The 19,562-nt window shown below is 37.6% G+C and overlaps 2 protein-coding genes across 5 annotated transcripts in view; both read left to right on the forward strand.

Moving 5' to 3' along the window:
* Nucleotides 1–667: 667 nt before the first annotated feature.
* On the forward strand, nucleotides 668–8,522 carry ubac1 (UBA domain containing 1). Its single transcript, XM_042000427.1, has 10 exons — nucleotides 668–1,101; nucleotides 3,097–3,217; nucleotides 3,303–3,376; nucleotides 3,477–3,584; nucleotides 3,724–3,826; nucleotides 4,265–4,373; nucleotides 4,580–4,868; nucleotides 5,050–5,136; nucleotides 5,729–5,867; nucleotides 6,346–8,522. Exons 1-10 carry the CDS (start codon nucleotides 964–966, stop codon nucleotides 6,459–6,461), a joined length of 1,284 nt encoding a protein of 427 aa, XP_041856361.1. The 5' UTR covers nucleotides 668–963; the 3' UTR covers nucleotides 6,462–8,522.
* A 2,011-nt stretch (nucleotides 8,523–10,533) lies between these two features.
* Nucleotides 10,534–19,562, forward strand: part of camsap1b (calmodulin regulated spectrin-associated protein 1b) — a 28,463-nt gene continuing 19,434 nt past the window's right edge. For 2 of the 4 annotated variants that reach the window (XM_042000615.1, XM_042000618.1), the window contains exons 1-3: nucleotides 11,109–11,396; nucleotides 12,426–12,592; nucleotides 17,239–17,501. In XM_042000615.1, the coding sequence (XP_041856549.1) occupies nucleotides 11,374–11,396; nucleotides 12,426–12,592; nucleotides 17,239–17,501 (453 nt within the window). In that variant the 5' untranslated portion in view covers nucleotides 11,109–11,373. Of the gene's footprint in view, nucleotides 10,959–11,108; nucleotides 11,397–12,425; nucleotides 12,593–17,238; nucleotides 17,502–19,562 lie in introns of those variants that run through there. The other 2 variants (XM_042000617.1, XM_042000619.1) reach the window with 2 other exon arrangements.

Consider the following 19,562-nt stretch of genomic DNA (forward strand, 5'->3'; position numbering starts at 1 on the left):
TAATGAAAACCAAAGCAGTGAGCATTTCCCAATCTTTATGAACCTTTATGAACAGTGAACCTTTCCCAACAACTCCATTGAATGTTCTTTTTATACCTAATTGTGTTTCTTACCTTTAAAAATCTTTGTCATATCTTTTTTGGAAAAGTCATTATAGCATCAAATTCTAAATGAGCACATTACTACAATCTTCCAGCTTCAACTTTTGTCTGAGACCTATTCTAAATTGCAAGTATGATTTAAATGAATTGTATATCATTGCATTCTGCAAGAATTGTTGTAATATTGCATATAAATTATATTTTAAAATGGAATCATTAAGCAGAGTTGCCCTATAGTTTTAAACATAAGCCAATTTATTAATCAGTAAAATAAATGCCACAATAGCAAACGAGTTCTGCTGACATTTTGAGTATAGTTATAATCTTGAGGGCTCTTGTTTCCCTGTGGGTTAAAGAGGTCAAAGGAAGACTGAAGATCCAAATAAATGCAAACAAACTCCGTTTTAGTTTATAAAAGAGGATAGTTAATAGTTAAGCAATACTTTATGCATTTTATAAAACCCTTAGATTACTTTTTCAGGTTTTTTAATCGATGGAAAGTCGTGTAGCCTAAAATAACTCCAACTCCCACAATGCACCTGTAATAGTACAGTTGTGGTTCAGAGTTCAAACGTTACAGTAAAAATAGGATATTCGCTGGTTGCAGTTTGTGTGCTTAACGATAAAAATAAACAACTCGACGAGGACAGAACACGTTACTCGGTTGGCACCGCACCGACAGCTGACCCAAGAACCCCAAAATGCCCCTCTGCTAATCGATGCCCGTCCTTGCTCTGTTGTCGGCGGATTTACAAACGACGGCTAGCTGGATGCTAACGTTAGCACGCTAGCCTGCCAAGAAGAGCACATAGCAACTGCCGCTCGCTAACGTCATTGGACTGGGACTCTGAAGACTGCAGCAATGTTCGTGCAGGAGGAGAAAATATTTGCCGGGAAAGTGTTGAAAATACACATATGCACTATGGACGGCACGGAATGGTTGGAAGAGGTCACGGAAGACACCACTGTTGAGAAACTAAAGGAGAAGTGCTTGAAACATGTAGGTTTTGTGTTTGTCTGTGTTTTGCTCGTTTTTGTTTGGGTTTTTCTCTTTTAATTTTGTCCTGTCACTCCTCTGCCGGAGGTGTTTGCAGCTTGCCCTGCCCTCTGTGTAAACTGTCAGTGTCAGTGTCACTAGCTTTGTATTTATAGTAACTGGGTAGACTTTGCTATTTATAATTTAGCAGGTTGGCTGCTCCTTTCTAGCTTCAGCTTGCTAACAGTCTTTTTCAGCTCCCAGTTGCTCGCCAGAGAGGCATGCTGCTTCTTAGCCTTTCTATTATTATACAGCTCACCTCTCCTTCTATGGCCTTTAACATAAACTCAAGTGGTGGTTTAATGTTTGGCTTTATGACTACATAGGATATTTTTTAGATTTAGAAATCACTGATTGTCATGTTAGGTTTTCGTATAATAATGCCATAGACAAAAATGTATCTGTTGCTCTTTTGATTATATATTATTAGTTTGAGCCATTAAAAGTCTAAATAGCCTTAATGTACTTATTCTCACACCTCTTACATATTAATCTTATCTTATTTTTTTAATGTTGTATAATTTATTTCCAGAAATGTTCAGCCACAAGTAACAGTAATGTTGTTATATCTATTAAACTTTCAGTTATCTAGAGAAGATGGCTTAAATGTGGAGGTATTGTTATTAAACAATTGTTTCATTTACATATGTAGGTTAAGCAATTGCTTTCGTTTTGTCAGTTAAGCAGGTTAAAATGATGAAGTTGAATTTAATACAAAACAGGCCATCATTGTGCTGCAGTAACAAAATTTATTTTCAGTGAGATGGCAGGAACCCCAGGGGTGGCCACATATACACTCCAACACATTCTAAAAACATCATCAAGCTTGTCATCATTTCAATAAATACCTGGACGCCTGCAGGAGACTGTAGTGGAGGATTATCCAGCATCTTTTCTGTGGTATAAAAAAAAAATCTAATCACAATATTCAGTCAAGTGAAGAACACTGTCTCCAAGAGCAAATTGTCAATGCATGTCAACTTTAAATAGAGCACACCACAAGAGCAAATAGGGTTGACTCAATCTTTTTTTATATATTCATACAAGTTATTCTCAAGAATAGAAAAGGCCAGATTCAGCTTAACCCCAAAACTATCTTAAAAAGTCAAAGCACTTGTTGAAAATATTTTTTGGGGGCAGTTTTAGCTCAACCTGCACCATAATGACTAGGAGAAAAAAGTGTGGAGAGAATTTGGAACAGATTCAGGGTATACAACATGATCAGTAAATTATGTTGAAGCAATGTGGTGGCATAGGCATGCACGGCTTTCAGTGGCATGGGGTCAGTAGTGTTTATTGATGATGTGACAGAAGACGGAAGCAGCTGGGTGAATTCTCAAGCGTGCAGAGATGTTCTTTCTGCTTATATTCAGCCAAGTGTCACAAATCTTACTGGACGGCACATCACAGTACAGATGCATGATGACGCACAACATACTGTGAAAGCAAAGCTGTAGTTTTTACTAAATAATAAGATAATAAGTGGAATGTTTTGCAGTGATTGAAATAATTATCTTAACTCAACCTCAAGACGCAGTAGCTAAAAAATCTGCAGCAAAGGACTTGACTTAGAAAGGAAAGAATACCTTTATTATCTATGACTTCCAGACTTTGTAAAAACATTTTACATAATTGAAACTGGGGAATTAACATAATAATTAAGATCCCAAAAAGAAGGGTCTAACAAAATCATTTTTAAACATTTCCTGTTCTTTAAACCGATATATATTATTTAAGTTGTTAATGTAATATTAAAAATGTTTTGTTGCAAACTGAAAGTTTTCTGTTTAAACTTAAACAAGAAAAAGAAAAAACAAATTTGAAGATATCTTAGAAATCATGTTAGCTATTTGAAATTTCTTTCACATTTTCTAATAATAATGACTTTGATATAAATAATAAGTGCTATTCATTGTTTTTTTTGTCTCTCAGCTGTTGTATTTTGTGCTCATTTTGTAGTATGTACATGGAAGTCTAGAAGACCCCAAAACACTTACCCATCATAAACTTATACATGCTGCTACAGAAAGAGTCCTCACCGACACTAAAACTGTTGCTGATGAAAATCTCAAAGATAAAGGTATGTAGTGTGTTATTTAGATTTTAATCCAAACTTATTATTAAAACAAGATTTATGTATTGATGATGTTTTGTATCTCTTGTAGATGTTTTGCTTCTTATAAAGAAAAGACCGCCGCCAACTCCTCCAAAGATGGCAGATGTTAGTTCAGAAGAAAAGGTAGAAGCTTGCTCATCTTTTTGGGTGGAAACTGAATCACAAAATGTGCTTGTCATAAATGATATTGTTAATTACCTGTTATTTATTCTGGTTTTCACAGAAGAAACAAGATAACAAAGCTCCAGACAAAGATGCTATCCTAAAAGCTACAGCCAACCTGTCCACACGACACACTGACCGCACCGTTACGCAACACAACATCAGAGATGTGAGGATTTCTGAGACGTAGCTTTAGCTCATAGGGTGTATTTCAGCGTTTAAAAATATTTAAATACGTTGTCAAAAAGTACTTTAGCTGTAGTTTTAAAAAAAATATATATAAACGTCTTTTCATGCTTATGTTTCAGTTTCAAACAGAGCTTAGAAAAATCCTGGTTTCTCTTATTGAAGTCGCTCAGAAGCTTCTTGCCTTGAACCCTGATGCTGTTGAACTCTTCAAAAAGGCCAACGGTAAAGTGGACAATTCCTTCAGTGCTTACCCTATATCGCTTTGTCAGGATGGTTATATTCTGTTGAGTATATTCTGTTTCCACCTGTGCTTTTGACCTCATATTATCTTGGATGGTGCTTGACCAGGTTCGAGTTGGTTAAGCTTTATAGGAGAAATACATTCACACCACAGACCTAATCAGTGAATCTGTAGGTGCAATCTGGAATACTAAGGCACGAAGTAAAGATGCATTTAAACAGTTAGTAGTTATAAAATCACAGACTGCATTTGATTTAAAAAATGAATAAATAAAAATACTGTGAATCTATTTAAATGCATTTTTTAATTTTTAGAGCCATACTGAGACATGTTGCGTCTGGAAAATGATTCTAATGGTTGTTGTTGTGTTTTTATTGCCTAGCCTTAATTTAACCAGTTGATGGTTTTGTTTGTCATAGCAATGTTGGATGAAGATGATGAAGACCGAGTGGATGAAACAGCCCTACAGCAGCTTACTGAGATGGGTTTCCCTGAAAGCAGAGCAATCAAAGCTCTGAGATTGAGCCAGTAAGCCTAAAAAAAATTATTAATTTTCTTCTTTTATTATTATTGCAGTTTGAATAATTTAAAGTGATCCCTTTTTTAACTTTTACTAAACTGATGCAAACAAGTTGTTCTTGTGTTATTGTCTTGACTAGTTTAATTTATTCTTGAAACCCTTGCATGCACTGAACATGTTTATTTTTTCCTCTCCTCATCCTGTCTTCTTATAGCATGTCAGTAACCCAGGCTATGGAGTGGCTGATCGAGCATGTGGATGACCCCTCCGTAGACACGCCGCTACCAGGACAAGACTGTTCTGGGGCAGCGGGAGCATCAGCAGCTGCCTCACCAGGCCCTTCAGCTTCAGCTTCAGCTTCAGCCTCAGGTTCAGCCTCCAGCTCGAACCTCCACCGCAGCCTCTCCAGCCAGTCGAGCACAGACGAGAGCAGCAGGCAAGATGAACTCACAGAGATCTTCAAGAGGATCCGCAGGAAAAGGGAGTTCAGACCAGATTCGAGGGTGGGTGGTTTTATCTACTGCACATATATTTTCAATTAATCTCAAAGCACATACATTCATTCTTTTCATTGCTTTGTAGGAATTTACTTTTTTCCCCTGCTCACTGTTGCACTCATCATTCTTGCATGGCCTCACAGAGGCTGTTTGTGTCATTGTAATTACACTGAATGTGTTTCTGCAGGCTGTCATTGCATTGATGGAGATGGGCTTTGATGAAAAGGAGGTGATTGATGCTCTAAGGGTCAACAACAACCAACAGGATGCTGCGGTATGTGAACACATCTACAGTAGTTTTATTACAATTAATACCCGCTGTTGGGGGATGCCCAATAACAAATTAGATCAATATACTAGAAGAAGGCTGTACTGTGATTTTTGCTGTGTTTACTTGGAAAATTATCCCTGAAAAAAGGACATCAGGTCTTTCTAATGTTTCTTTCCCTTGCAAAGTTTACAACCATGTGATTACCAAGCCACAATGACAACAGTGTTTATTTTAAATTAAACTTCTCTCACATGTCTGTCTGGAGTCTGTCTGAGGGGGGCGTGAGCAGAAGAAGTGTAAACATGCAAACTAATGCCACCATTAGAGAAGAAAATACAGCCTCTTTCACTTCTATGGTTTTACATATTAGGACATAACAATAAAAAAAATAAAAAAATAAAAAACATGCAGTCTTAAAATGAGGTAAAAACAACCTCAGATGAAGTACAGCACACATTACATAAACTGAGCTAAAAGACAGAAAATAAATGCTTAATAATAGGATTTTACATTTACTTGTTCACATGTCTTCAGTATGTATTGTCAAAAACAGTATGGTAAATAGGTGTCTGTGTTTTGTTTTTCCCTCCTTCAGTGTGAATGGTTGCTAGGAGACAGGAAACCTTCTCCGGAAGATCTGGACAAAGGCATTGACACCAACAGCCCTCTGTTCCAAGCCATCCTGGAAAACCCAGTGGTCCAGCTGGGTCTTACCAATCCCAAGACTCTGCTAGGTACAGTCTCATCAAATTTAGTTGAAAACTTCAAAAATGGTTGAACATATGAGCTAAAAGGATATTGATGAAAAAAAACAATATCCATGTGCCCAAGCTGATTTTAAATGAGTGTTGCACTAGAGCTACAAGAGTGGGTACAGATATATTTTTCCTTTACAGAAATGCATTTACCAACCGTAATAGTTTTAAATCCACAGATTGATTGAATAGTAAACTCAGAAAATATAATGACACAATTTTTAGGTGTCGCGTTGTGCTTTTAAACCACAAAGGGGGAAAAAAAAATGTAAAAAACCTAAACATAAAAATTCTAAAAAACATCATATTACACCATCTCAGTGTATGTAATGGACCACGGTGACCCTCCAGCAGAACCAGGCTCTGCGTGGGTGGTGGCCTTGTATAGTTTAGGTTAAAGGATAGAAATGACAGAGATATACGTCTTAGGAGCATGTTGTGTTTTTATTTTTTGCAGCTTTTGAAGACATGTTGGAGAATCCACTAAACAGCACCCAGTGGATGAACGACCCTGAGACTGGCCCTGTCATGCTCCAAATATCCAGAATCTTCCAGACCCTCAATCGCACATAGAGCCCTCTGGTGAACCCACCCCCTTGCGTGATTGTGACGGCTTGTATGTGTGTGGATGATTATATTGGGATACTGGGATATGTGTGTGTGGCAGAGACATGAATATAGGGTTTTTTCTTTTTTATTTTTCCTCCTAAATACAAAGCCAGAGGAGTCAAAAGAATGAATTCAGATGTTACACTATTTATAAGAGTACAGTAAAAACACTTAAATAAAAAAAACAATGTTATCGTTATTATTACAGTAATAATATAAATTGACATTTAATATGTTTTTACATTTAAATGATAACAATTTATAAGTATGACAGATGTGATTTATTTTATATAATTTCTCCATGTGCAGAAATGACATTAGACATTGATTTAATGTTTACACTTCAAAGAAAACTGTTTTTGTATGATTTACTATGTTTAAATATTAATTACAATATTGTCTGTCTCTTTAAATTGTTACACTTCATCAGTAGTGAATGTGTGGAAGATTTCTGTCACTTTCATATTTTGGGTTTCTTCTTGTTTCCATCAAAGGAGCAACTTATTAACAGGAGTTAAGTATTGGTTGAGCTCTGAAAATGAGCTTTCAGACATGTTACCTCTCTCCGTTCACACCAGTGAGGTCACTGTAAGTCACCCACCTCTCATTTCAAAGAAGAGAACAGCCGTCATCTTTAAACATATTTCATTTTCTTGCCTTTTAGAGGGACTTTAAACTCCAAGCTGTTTGTCTCAGTCATCATTTTACAAGAAAATGTTTTATTAGGCCTGTGTGTGTATTGTCAATGTGCTCTTGAATGTCATATTATTATTAAGCACTTGTTCACCTCTATTAATACTGCTCACTGCAGCACTGAGGAAGGACAAAGAAGGGTCTATATTCTGTTGGAAAAGGCTGTAGGAGAGTGTTTAATGAAACTGATCCTAATATAAAGGGTTTGCCTTTTTTGAATTTGAATGATTGATGCTCCCTTCATGTTGCTGAGGTGTAAGCATCTGTATACACACAAAGAAATAACAGAAGCTGAGATACAAGTATAGCCGAACCAAAATGTCACTGTATTCCTGCCTTGTCGTTATATACCCAGTAAAAAAGAAAAAAAAAGTAACATTTCTGTGCAATAGCCAGGACTTATGTTGACCTGTAAAGACATATATCTGATCTGCGTGTTAGAGATGTTTGAACTGAAATGGGTAGTTTATTATACATTATTAGCCTTTTACATTGAGTCTCTGACTGCAAGATGGGAAACTTTGCCTCTACTAGTTGTACCAAGATTTAAAAACAATATGGAGGGTGGTGTGTTTTGCCAAGCTTTTGAGTGTTTTTATTCAATATTTAAAATGTAGTATTATTGTGACTTTCTGCTCAGGGAGGCTGAGATTGTTTTTTTCTTAACCTGTTGTCACAGCAAACCCCTGTTCAGCTCATTTGAAAACGGCTTTAACTAAACTGTGTAGAACTTTGCTTATGAAGAAGAGCACCACGAGAAGATATGGTTTCGTAAATGCAATATTTGAAAATATTTAAATGTTTTTAGAAAGAAGTGTTCGAACTATGTCTTATTGTATTATTTATATTGAAAGCCAAACTAGTAACTTGATCTTATTTATAACATTTTTAGCAAACCTTGAAGCTGATCTTCAAATGTGAAAAAAAGTAAATGCTTCAAATGTTGTTTTTACAAACCATTATAAAGTTTTGCTTATTAGATCATGGACTTGGTGGGTTACATTGGGATGTTAAATGGTGCGATGTGTTTGAACAAGGAAGGAGTTCGAAACATCTCTGGAAGCCTCGCTGCACTTCAGTGGACCTTCATCGTAATATTGTGAATCAAACTTTGGGAGGTTGGACACTCAATGGAAAACACCCACCGGAAATGCAGAATTCTTTCAAAACAGCCAGCAGGAACTGAAAGTCACAGATTATTTTCACTCTGCTGTCATGCAGGACTATCCCAGATCAACAACCTATGCAATATACTCACCGTTTGTTCAAACGGCCCCATGGGCTACTGGCATCAAAATCACTCTCACATTAAAGTTATTTTTTGTCGCTGTGTTCTTTGGATTCTGTTTGAACTCGGAGTTGTTGTGGCAAAGGCATTTGGGAGCTCAAGACAAGTATATCAAAACACATGAATTATATTTAGGGGCTTCAATACTAAAATGTGCTTAACTTTATATTTGTGCCTGCTAATTTCTTTTTAACCCTAATGCAGTTTTCAGGTCTGTTGGGCCTTTTTTTTCTAAAAGTTTACTAAAATTACTGTGGTGCACATATAAGAAAAAGATGTTTTTATTTATCACACACTGCACACCGTTACACATTCATCTTTACATTTGTTGTGTTCAGGACCACTGGACCAGGGCTGATTAAAAACAAGTAAATATGTTCTAAAATAGTAAAATGTTTGCTCAACTCTATCCTCTCCTCTTGTATGTACTTTTTTGGTCTAATTTCTTTAGGTTTGCAGAAGATTTCATGAACTGAACACAGTTTGATGGATATCGACACCCATTATATCCAGTATGTGGGAACACTTGGAACAGCAAACTAGAGTGAGTAACAAAACTGCATGAAGTCTAAGCAGTGCAGTAATTTATGGCTTTAAATTTAGCCATTTTTCACTAAATAGCTGCTAAAACCTCATCCAAATACTTCACTTCCAGCACAACTACTTGGCAATTACTTTAATTATAAGAGTTATCTTATTAAAAGTAAAGTCAGTTCACAGTAGGACTGCTTTTGGAAAAATAATCTCACTATATGAACCAAGCATTGCTGCTGCCTCTGAGCTGGAAATAGGTGAGAAAAATGTGCAGCATTGAAAGAGAAAGATAAATATGATAATTTAATCATCTAAAATGTTCTAACTGGGCAAATAATTGGTAATAAAAGCTCTGTGACACCACTAGCTCAGATTTTCTTTCTTTCTTTTTGGTTGAGAGTATTCAGTAAGATAAGAGATCTCATAACGGTTGTCAACATTAACATTTTTTTTTTTTTTTTACAAAATACAGTTTTATTAAAGTATATTTGTGTTTTTGTATGAATAGGATGCATACATTTATATTCATGTTTATCATCCTGGCTTCTGCTCTCGAGTGTATTTTTTCAGGCAGGTTGCCAGACCTGTGAATCTTTGGAAGTTTCCAGAGCCTCAGGTATTTTCTAGGAAGGTCTTTCTTTATTACCTTTCTGCTGTTCTGACAGCTGACTAACTTCTTTCCATGATACCTTGTCTTAGCCTCTAACCTTCTTCATAGGGAATACTGTCTTGTATTGTTTATAACCAACCACCTTTATGATCCCTGTTGCTGTAGCTGACATCAGCCTGTTGGTCTCTGATATGGTCCCAGTTGCAAATAGTGTGTTTTAATCACATCTAGCGGATTTCCAGAAGGTAATTTGTCTTTTAGTCTTGGCAATGGGCCACACAGGCTCCAAGTATCCAGTTTTTCTGTTTTTGTATACATACATGTACAGAGCCATTATGATGAGCAGTTGTCCACAAAAGAAGGATGCAGCCTATGGCCCTGAGACGTTAAAATGTCTGCTGTGAAATAAGTACATTTTCATTTGATTCTCCAGTTTGTGTTTAAAGGTGAGCTCTTAGCACATTTAAAGTATTTCAGTTAGTTAATTTCCTGACTAGTATTGCCAGAATTCTGCCTGTTACCATTATAATGTTATAAATAAATATCATGCTGTACATTATAATATCAATTAAAGAATTATGTATCACACAATTATCACATTACCGTACCAAAGCATAATTGTTTTATACCACATTTCACCACTAGATGTCAATGTTGTTAAGAGAAAATGGCAAGACATTTCTGTGTTGACCATTCCCGAGAAAAATAAGATTTCTAGTATTTCCCTGACTGTTTCTAAAATAATGTTAGTTTTAAAAAAATCGGACATGACATAACTATTAAAAAATTACAATAATGGAAATATCAGCAGAAGGTCGAGTTACTAACATTCACTGCTGTTACCACTGTTACTATTAACAGATTGGAAGGTAATCACGCCTGCGCAGTGGAGTCATTTAGGAAGACTGGGATGAAAATTGGGCAGAGCGCGAATACGCTGCTGATCTTCGCAGCTTAGCCCGAGTCGCAAGGAAATGTGTGTCTCTATTATTTAACATGAAGCATGTAATACAGAGATATACATTTGAACAGAGGAGCCCCTGCGCGTCGTGCTTTTTCATTGGAGAGCTCACCTCATTTTTGCCTGGCGTTTGTTCCACCTTATAAACACTGCTGTTGAGCGGTTGTCACACAGGCCGCAAATCGGGTTCTGTTGCTAGGAGGAGACCTCAGAGTCGCCTCCCTGCTAGCATGATTAGCTGGCTATGATGTGTCGCTTTGGCTGGTGTATTTTGTACACAGCGGACAAGCGGACAACAACGGGGCTGGTCCTTGGATAAGTGGTTTACCCCGACGGGACAAAAGGGTGACTTGGAAATACACCACACCTTTCAAGGTAATGTTTTGCCAACTGGCTAACGTCATCCACGGTTCCAGTGAATGCAGTGGAGCTGGTGTACAGTACACATTAGCAAGCTAACGGTTAGTCGGCGTTAGTTAGCTTCTATTCATTTGCATGCACGGCCTCATATCTAACCCAATTTAAGGGAAATGTTCCGTTTGGGCTAACGGTTTTTCCTTAGTACATGAGATTTAGTTACACCAGCGCACAGTCGCTAAATTGCATTTCATCTAGCAATTACCCAACTTGCTCTAGTAAGCCAGTATTAGGCCGTTAACATTAATATGATGGGAAAGTGATATTGTTTAGGTAATGCTACAGGTTTGTATTACTATAAGTAAAGCGAATAATAGAAAACCTGGCTTCAGTTTTGTCTGGATAATCAAGAGCAACAGCGCTTCAGGATTGTATGATTGTGGCCTTGGTTAGCAGGTAACTGCACTTACTTTCGGTCTCTTCTTTATTCTTATTGAATGTAGAAATTGTGCTCTGGAATTGATCCTGTTGTTAATTTTTAAGAAAACGTAAATTTACAACAAAAAATGAGCCTGAATGTAAAATTAAAACTGAAAGTCTGAACTTAATGTAGACTATGAGAAACACAAGACTAATGTAAGACACGGGCTACTTTGCTTGTTGAAAAGATATTATAAGTGTACTTAGCTCATAAATGCATTGAACCTTTCAAGACAAACTTGTAACATTTATGAATAGTAACACAAGAAAACTGCTGGCAAGAATTAGAAGTGACAGGGCACAGAATGATTTAATAATTTAAAAGAGGTCACTGAAATGGCAAACAATTGTCTAGTTGTTTTTATATGATATTGTTGAACAGTTTTAGGTTGTCCTGTTGTTGTGAATAGTTTGCTTGATCAACTATGATTACAATTCATCAGATTTTCTGTCATCCACATGTAAAAACAAACAAAAGAGCTTATCTTAAATCTAAATAGTTAATCTTGACTGTTAGACCAACACCAAATATTATATTTCTTTTGTGGGCTAGTACTGCACATCATGTGCTTTCCACAATACAAATAATTACCAGAAACAACATCCAGGAGAGTTTTTACTCAACAATAGCTTCACTGTTTATTTTACTGGCAGGTCTTGCAAAGACACTGTCTCCATAATGCAGTTATGAGAAATATCTGCAAAAATGCCATTTGTCTTAAACAACAAATTCAAACCCATGTGCTCACTAAACTCACGTTAAAGAGCGACACTGAAAACACTGTTTTTCCAGAAACTGAACAAGGATCTGACTTACTGAAACTCTAGTTTGGTTATTCATTGAACCCCCTTTAATAAAACATCCAGACACTCACAAGCTATTTTAATGGGCATTTGCAACTTGGCAGATTATAGATGGCTCAAATCTATCATTTCACTGTGCTCCTCAATTACCAACAACTTCTGTATAATTTTGACTTTGAACAGCATTTTCATCTTTTGAAGGATGGATGTTGACTTGTGTGCTGGCGGGGACAGTACCAGAAGAAAATTGGATTTGGCAGGGGCCTCGGAAGGCACTATGGACGTTGTACCTTTGGAGATGTACGACTCTGCCCGAGCAAAAATAGCTGCCAACCTGCGGTGGCTGTTTGCCAAAGCCTATGGCATTGGTAAGTAATTTAATTAGCATTTATCCTACACAAACTATGTACTTAGAAACTAACAAAGACTGGGGCAGTTTTGGAATTTAGAGATTTTTTTTTTTTCTTCATATTCACATCAGTATGTATGTTATTGTCGGAGCTACAGTTCTTCATACAGTGATAGTCAGCAAATTGTGCTGTGCCTCTGATGACAAACTTTGACAGCAAACACCCAAGAGAAATATTTCTGATTGTGTGCACTTTACCCTACTGTAATTCCTCCATGGCTCTTGGCAGCTCACGCCTCCCTCACTGACTTGCCAGATCTTTCCATTCTTGTTGAATGGTCAGTGAGATTGAGCCCAGTTTAGGCTGAGCGACAGGCACTGAGGATCAGGCTATATTTGTTAGACTGTTCTAAGAGCATGGAAAACACTGATCTACACTGCCAACCACTCACACTCCTTGATGATTGTATCAGCATTAGTAAGTGGGCCTTTAGGCCATATTTTCTATGTTGTTTGTGTAATAGTTGAGTGGAATAAAATTCAGGGAGGAGATGCACTATATGAAATTCAAGACAACCTTGGTATGGCTGTATAATTATCACACTTAGAAAACTTAGCACCATGACTGCATTTGTTCTGTAATCAGCTTTAATAAACTGAGTAAATCTAGTTACTCGTATAATAATAATGATATTTACTAGACGTTTAATACAGTTTAACCATAACTTCATGGTTAATGAACCATGACAATACTGGTAAATGGACTATGCTTATATAGCACTTTTCTAGTCAGGTTGACCACTCAAAGCACTTTTACACAACATGTCACATTCACCATTCACACAATCATACAGCACTTCTCTTGTTACATACCAAGTGCTTTCTACTATCACTGGCATTCATACCCCAATAGACACATCAGGAGGCAACGTGGGGTTCAGTGTCTTGCCCATGTTCAGCGTATTGTCAGGGAAAGTCCGGAATTGATCCACCAACTTTCTGGTTGGCAGACTGCTGTTGATTCTTGAGCTACAGCTGCCCATTGATCTGTAGGGATGTTGATTTAACTTATTATTAGGCTCTCTTGGGGGTTTAGACCTTGTTTATTTAAATCAGAACATTTTCAAGATTATATGAATTATTAGTTTACTGCCTGCTTTTCTGTGATCAGTTATGTATATTCCCCATGAGGAAAATATGTGGAAATCTCTTTCTCCTAATGTTAGTTTACCATGCGCTGCAAGGTGTCTTGTTGAATTGACTGAGCTGAGTCAGCTCTCTGATGCCTAAGTCCTGGTATTCAGGATGTCTGTTGCATCAGTGTGGTCTCTGGTTAAATCTGGCATTATTACACAGCCTCATACAAGCCTCCTTTTGTATCCTGTGGTTTCTTTCATATCTGTGGTCATTACACAGATTTCTTAATGTCACTGAAGCATTCACTGTTAACAAATGACAATAAGATTGGAGTTTTAATGGTAATCCAGTTAATGGATAGAAAGCTACTGCCTCCTCTGCATTTGTTTTGTGCCCAGTGTTTTCCTCAAAGCATCATTAGGGCTACTTTCTTTTTGTTTTTATTATTTCTCTGAGCTTATACAGAGGAATTTGCTTGGTCATGTAGCTGTCAATCAATGTAAGCCCTAGCTAATGATGCAGGCTGAGAGATGGAAAAGACATCTTGGTACAGACAAAATGATGCACTGCTTATGAACTTTAGCCCACAGCTTTAGTGGTGCAGCTACAGTTATCTTTCTCCCAAAGGGATACAATAAATTAGGCTTTGTTTTTGGGTCTTTGATTGTACATGTTTGTATTTGTGTACATGCTGTCCTGCTATCCTCTCTATGTGCCAGAGCTGCTCCCAGCCTTAGCCACAGACAGCCAGACTCAATACTACAAAACTTGCTGTGCCCTGCCTGTGCTGGTGCTGGTCCTGGTTGACTGACTGAGCTGTAGTATATTCTGGCTCTTGTTGTGAGGCCCTATTCTAATGCTCCACCCTATCCCAGTTAGTAAATTTTTCAGTCTGCACTGGGTTGCAGGAAGGCGGGCGGGGGGCAGCTGCCACATGACATCATTGTCTGCGGAATGAAGTCAAACGTGAAGATGCCTCTCGCCAAGACCCCTTTTGTTTTTTGTACACAAATACTGCCACTGTCCCAATCTGTCTATTTACCCAGACACAGGTCTCCAGTAATGACCCAGACTTATGGGTGTTTGGCCTAGTCGATTAATGTTGTTCTACATCCTAAATTGGCATTTCCACCATGTTTAGGGGGGCAGGCACGTTGATGAGAAGGCTTATAATGCAGTGATGGTTATGGATTACAGAAAATAGACCACCTGAGCATCAGCAGCTTCTGTTGTAAGAGGTGCATGACTAATTTGTTTTAAGTTTGTCATTTCAATTCATGTAAATTATTTTTACAACAGACTTTCTGTGCATTAGCAGGGTGATTTGATGCAACAATTCAGAGGCCCTTAAGTGCTTTCTGCATAGCAGGGTTTTGATAAATTGGGAATTATGCACAGGGAAAACAGTCTTGAAACACCTGTATTTAGTTGTAAAGCAAAGGAAATTTGGCTTTGATTTAGCAAATCCAAAGTAAATGTTTCCTGTTAAAATGTTCCCATAAAAAACAACTGAAGTAGGCCTTTTGTCCATTCATGAAAGTTGCAGCAGTGCCACGCATTTAATTTTCTGGAACTTGCAGACTTGAGTTACATATTTTTCAACACCTGAGTTGTTTCCTTATTTGTACAGCTTATTTTTTATTATTACTCACAAAACTATCTGAAAGAATCTACCTGTCTGTTCTCCAACTTTTATAAACACCAGCATGCTGATGAGAGTCTCCCTTTATTCCATTAGACAGTGCAGACACTACGACCACATCACACACATACATCTTTTGCTGTTACTGAAGTTCAGGCGGAGTTCTACACAGATATAACAAAAATGTATTTCTGTCATCACACCATTTTCTGTGGCACTGGTTGTTGGACAGGTTTTGTGGATGACTGCCTCTTTGTGTGGTTAACCTTGTAATATAAACTATGTTTGTTCTTGCTTCAATTCAGCTGCTTTGTTCCATGCCTTTATTTGGTTGTGGTTTTTGGTTTTGAGAATGACTTCGTCCAAAGCAACAGAATCACGAAGAATTATGTAGGTCACTGTTTTTCTTTTAGGTTTTGTTTTTGGCCCTAGCATTGTTCAGTCATTGCTGGCAAAGTTCATACTGTCACCTGAGAAGTCTGCTCTGACTGAGGTCTTGGATTAGGAAGGATCTGTGGCCCCGTTGACTATTGAGGGAGTGTGCCGACTTGTAATTACAAGCCTATGTTTACTAAAAGTAAACTCAAACTGGTGTGGGCCCTTTTCTGCTGTCTATTTATACTGCAGAACTGTAGTATGAGGCAGATCTTGATGTTGCAGGTGTTTTGCAGGCACCAACATTTTTTTTCTTCCACATTCAGAATTTATCATAGCAAAGTGAATCTATGTATGTCTTTAGAGTAGTGATTTAATGATTATAGATTTACTTGATAGAATTATTATTGGGGAAATAATAATGATTTTACAATTATCAAAGTAAATATGTAAAGTCACAAGAACACCCAAGTTATTTCTATGTGTTGATACCAGCATAACATATGACAACAAAGGAAAGTAACCAAGATGTCACATTCCAATAGGATGACTTTGCTTTGTAAACAATAAATAAATACCACATTATAACACTTTGTTTATTTCAGAGAATGCATATGTAAAAGTCAATCATGCTTGAATAGCGAAATTGTCCAGCCAAAAATGTGAGTTTTTCCGGTTTTCACCTCCGTATAAATAGCTTGTCACATTGCGCTGTAAACTCAGCCCAAGTTGTACACAATTATAAGACTGCAAATGAATCACCAACCTTTAGTTTCAGTGTTGTGTTAGGTAAACATTTACATCATTTAACCCAACTGCTGCACATTTACTTTTACTTAAGTGTACAAAGCTGAAGGTTATCCTGCAGGTGGTGAAGCACCCATCCATCCTTTTTCTGTTTATACTTGATCCAATGCAGGGTTGTGGGGGGCTGCATCCTATCTCAGCAGCTACTAGGCGAGAGGCAGGGTACATCCTAGACATGTTGCCTGACCATTACAGGACCATGATGGAACTTATTCAATGTATTTTTTCCTTTATGGCTGCTTTACAGGTTGGCGAGCCATCCTCCACAATGACACTTTGGTAACTTCTTTTTCTATAACAAAAGAATTCCATGAAAGAAAACTTAATCGGTTTGTTTGAAGGGAATAACTCTTCCTCTACCTACCATAATTTCCCACTCGGCCACGGCTCTTCTGCAACTCACATGGAGCAAAAGCAAAGTAACACACAGGTTGTGTAACCTTGTTTTCATTCCTTGCGCAAGCCGCGCTGATCTGCTGATGTGTATCTGAATTAATCCTTTTTGAAAAAAATGTTGAGGGAATGACAATATTGAGGGATCTTTACCACTAATTGTGGTGTTTAATCCCAATATTAATTGTGGGATCAAGTAATCGTGCCATACCTACTTAACAGTTGTTTTGCATTTTAGCCAAATAATACTAAACTGCACATGCTTCTTTTAGAACATCTCATGGTTTACTTAATCAATCTCTTCATTACAGATCATATTCCAGAGGATTTAAGGGACCCATTCTATACAGACCAGTATGACCAAGAACACATCAAGCCACCAGTCATTCGTCTGCTACTGTCCTGTGAACTTTACTGCCGCGTGTGTGCCCTCATCCTCAAGACTGAGCAGGCAGCATCTCTTCAGTCCCACCTGTCAGTCATCCAGGCTTTGTCCCGAAAGGGCATTTATGTTGTGGAGAGTGACGATACACCTGTCACAGCGGAGGACCTGGCCTGCATGCCTATCAAAATGGTGAGTGAATGTGCCTAAACTTGGGGTAAATTTGTTGATAGATTCCTGATAAAATAACCAGATCCTTCTCTTGACAACTAAATTATTAGAGTATAATTTGAATTAATTTTTCTGTACTCTCTACAAAATCTAGCTTGTAACACAAGTCGCTTGTCAGTGAAGACGGAAATCAGGCCACAACAACATCATTGTTCATTCCCCGTAACATCACTAGCTCTGCCCTCTTCTGATGTTATCTTGGTATTGTGAAATCAGTGGAACTAGGTGATGCTTTTATCCTTATCTGGTATTGCCGTCAGTCTCTTCAACAGGCTTTTGAAGACACTTAGAAGATGCTACTATGTCAGCTATGTGTAAGTTTTGGATTGAGCTGAAATTTACCCCCACCAGATTTTTCACTTTTCTAAACTTTGCATAACAGATTTAAACATTCTTTACTGCTTGACTTGGTGAAGCAGGCTCCAGATCATTTGGCTGTACCCTTATCATTTCTATTCAAATTAAAAAGCTGTAATTTGACTGTCATGCAACGTCAGTGAGGGCTCATATTGCAGGTGGGGCTGTGATTTGAGAGTGGATGTGAATGTTATTTTGTTATGGTGTGTTGCAAGTAGCCTGTCTCTGAGAGTTTAAGCCAGATTTAACCTCAGCCTCTGTGCTTTCTAAACAAGACACCACTTATTAGTGGCCATCTCTTAATGGAATTAATAATTCCAGAAAATACATGTTTTCACATGTCGTTTTTATTGTAAGACTGGTCCTGAATAATGCTTTTGACAGTACTTTTTAAAAGACAAAGTCCTCACGCGTGTATACTTGTGTTTCATGGTGTAAATACTCGGTAGGTGATAGATAATCATTTTTCATTGCTGATAACTGACTTTCATTCATGGCATCAGGTACTTATTGTAAATCTTGAAGCTGTAGTTATTTTGGTAATTACATAAGTAAACTGTTAAAAAATATAAAACTATATATTTTTTTCTTTCTCCAAAAGCCATGTTTGCACATTTAGACGGACAGATGTGTCCAGCTATTTATCCTGAGTTGTTACTTAATATGAGATTTTTGGGCTCCAAATATTTCCACTCACCAGTCTATTTATGTCTGCGTGTATAAACTTTCACCATCAGTACTCTGGAGACTGCTCTCGACCTGGTAAAGTTTGGCTGAGCATCAGTGGCTGTTTGTCTACTTTAGCATAGTAGGTGTTAGCCTGTATAGCTGGGCAGACACACCATGATTTTGTGATGTGTTCATTTAAGTGTTTAATTTGCAAGCAAGTGGTGCTTATACTAAATCCAAACTCAAAGCTCTCCCTTACTTCATCCTCTGGATATTTTAATTAAGGTTGCTGAAAACATTACTTCATTGTTAGTGTTTGCAAAATGAGAGAATGGGGAATGTTACTTTGTGCAAGTATGAAGCAATTATTCCACTGCTGGTATTAATTTTGTGATTTTGACAATGGCTGCCCAACACTTTGTTTGACCTTGTTATTGACTGAGCTTAAAAACACAGAGATTTTATTTTAAGTCTTTACCCCACCACAAAATGTGACAGTGATGTGAAGTACAGGACCTCTCTTTATGTTGCAGTGAGATCCTGTATCTCACAGTTTCACTTAAAGCACTTCACAAAGGATGGGATGAACACCCATTAGCTCACTTGCTCTCCCCCATCTTTCTTCCTTTTGTTACCTTGGTAACCAGCGGTATTGTAGAACAGGCCTTCCCTCTGCAGGCTGGCTAGTAAATTATGTGCGTCTGCTTTTCCTGCTTGCGGCCTGACAAAATAATCCATGCAGGCCTGTGTAAGCAGCCAGACACAAAGCACAGTGAGGGGATGGAAAATCCTGTGCAGGACACTGCTTATCTCTGATAGACTGTTGGAACCATCCTCCTCATTTGCTGACTTAACATAGTGTTTCCATAGTAACATGCATTTTTGCTATTTTGAATGTACATCTGTCTATATAAATGAAAGAAATCCTCTACTTGCAGACAGCTCCTTTGCGCCTTGTCTGACTCGCATTGGGGCATCAGCTGGGGCTTGTAAAAC

Source organism: Melanotaenia boesemani, chromosome 11 (assembly GCF_017639745.1).
Source record: "Melanotaenia boesemani isolate fMelBoe1 chromosome 11, fMelBoe1.pri, whole genome shotgun sequence".
Classification (NCBI taxonomy): Eukaryota; Metazoa; Chordata; class Actinopteri; order Atheriniformes; family Melanotaeniidae; genus Melanotaenia; species Melanotaenia boesemani.

What these genes read in the sequence shown, in the direction of transcription:
- ubac1 (XM_042000427.1), top strand. Translation starts at nt 964, where the DNA reads ATGTTCGTGCAGGAGGAGAAAATATTTGCCGGGAAAGTGTTGAAAATA. An exon ending in ATGTTAGTTCAGAAGAAAAG is followed by an intron (nt 3,377 to 3,476) that starts GTAGAAGCTTGC and finishes TGGTTTTCACAG; the next exon opens with AAGAAACAAGATAACAAAGC. An exon ending in ACTCTTCAAAAAGGCCAACG is followed by an intron (nt 3,827 to 4,264) that starts GTAAAGTGGACA and finishes TGTTTGTCATAG; the next exon opens with CAATGTTGGATGAAGATGAT.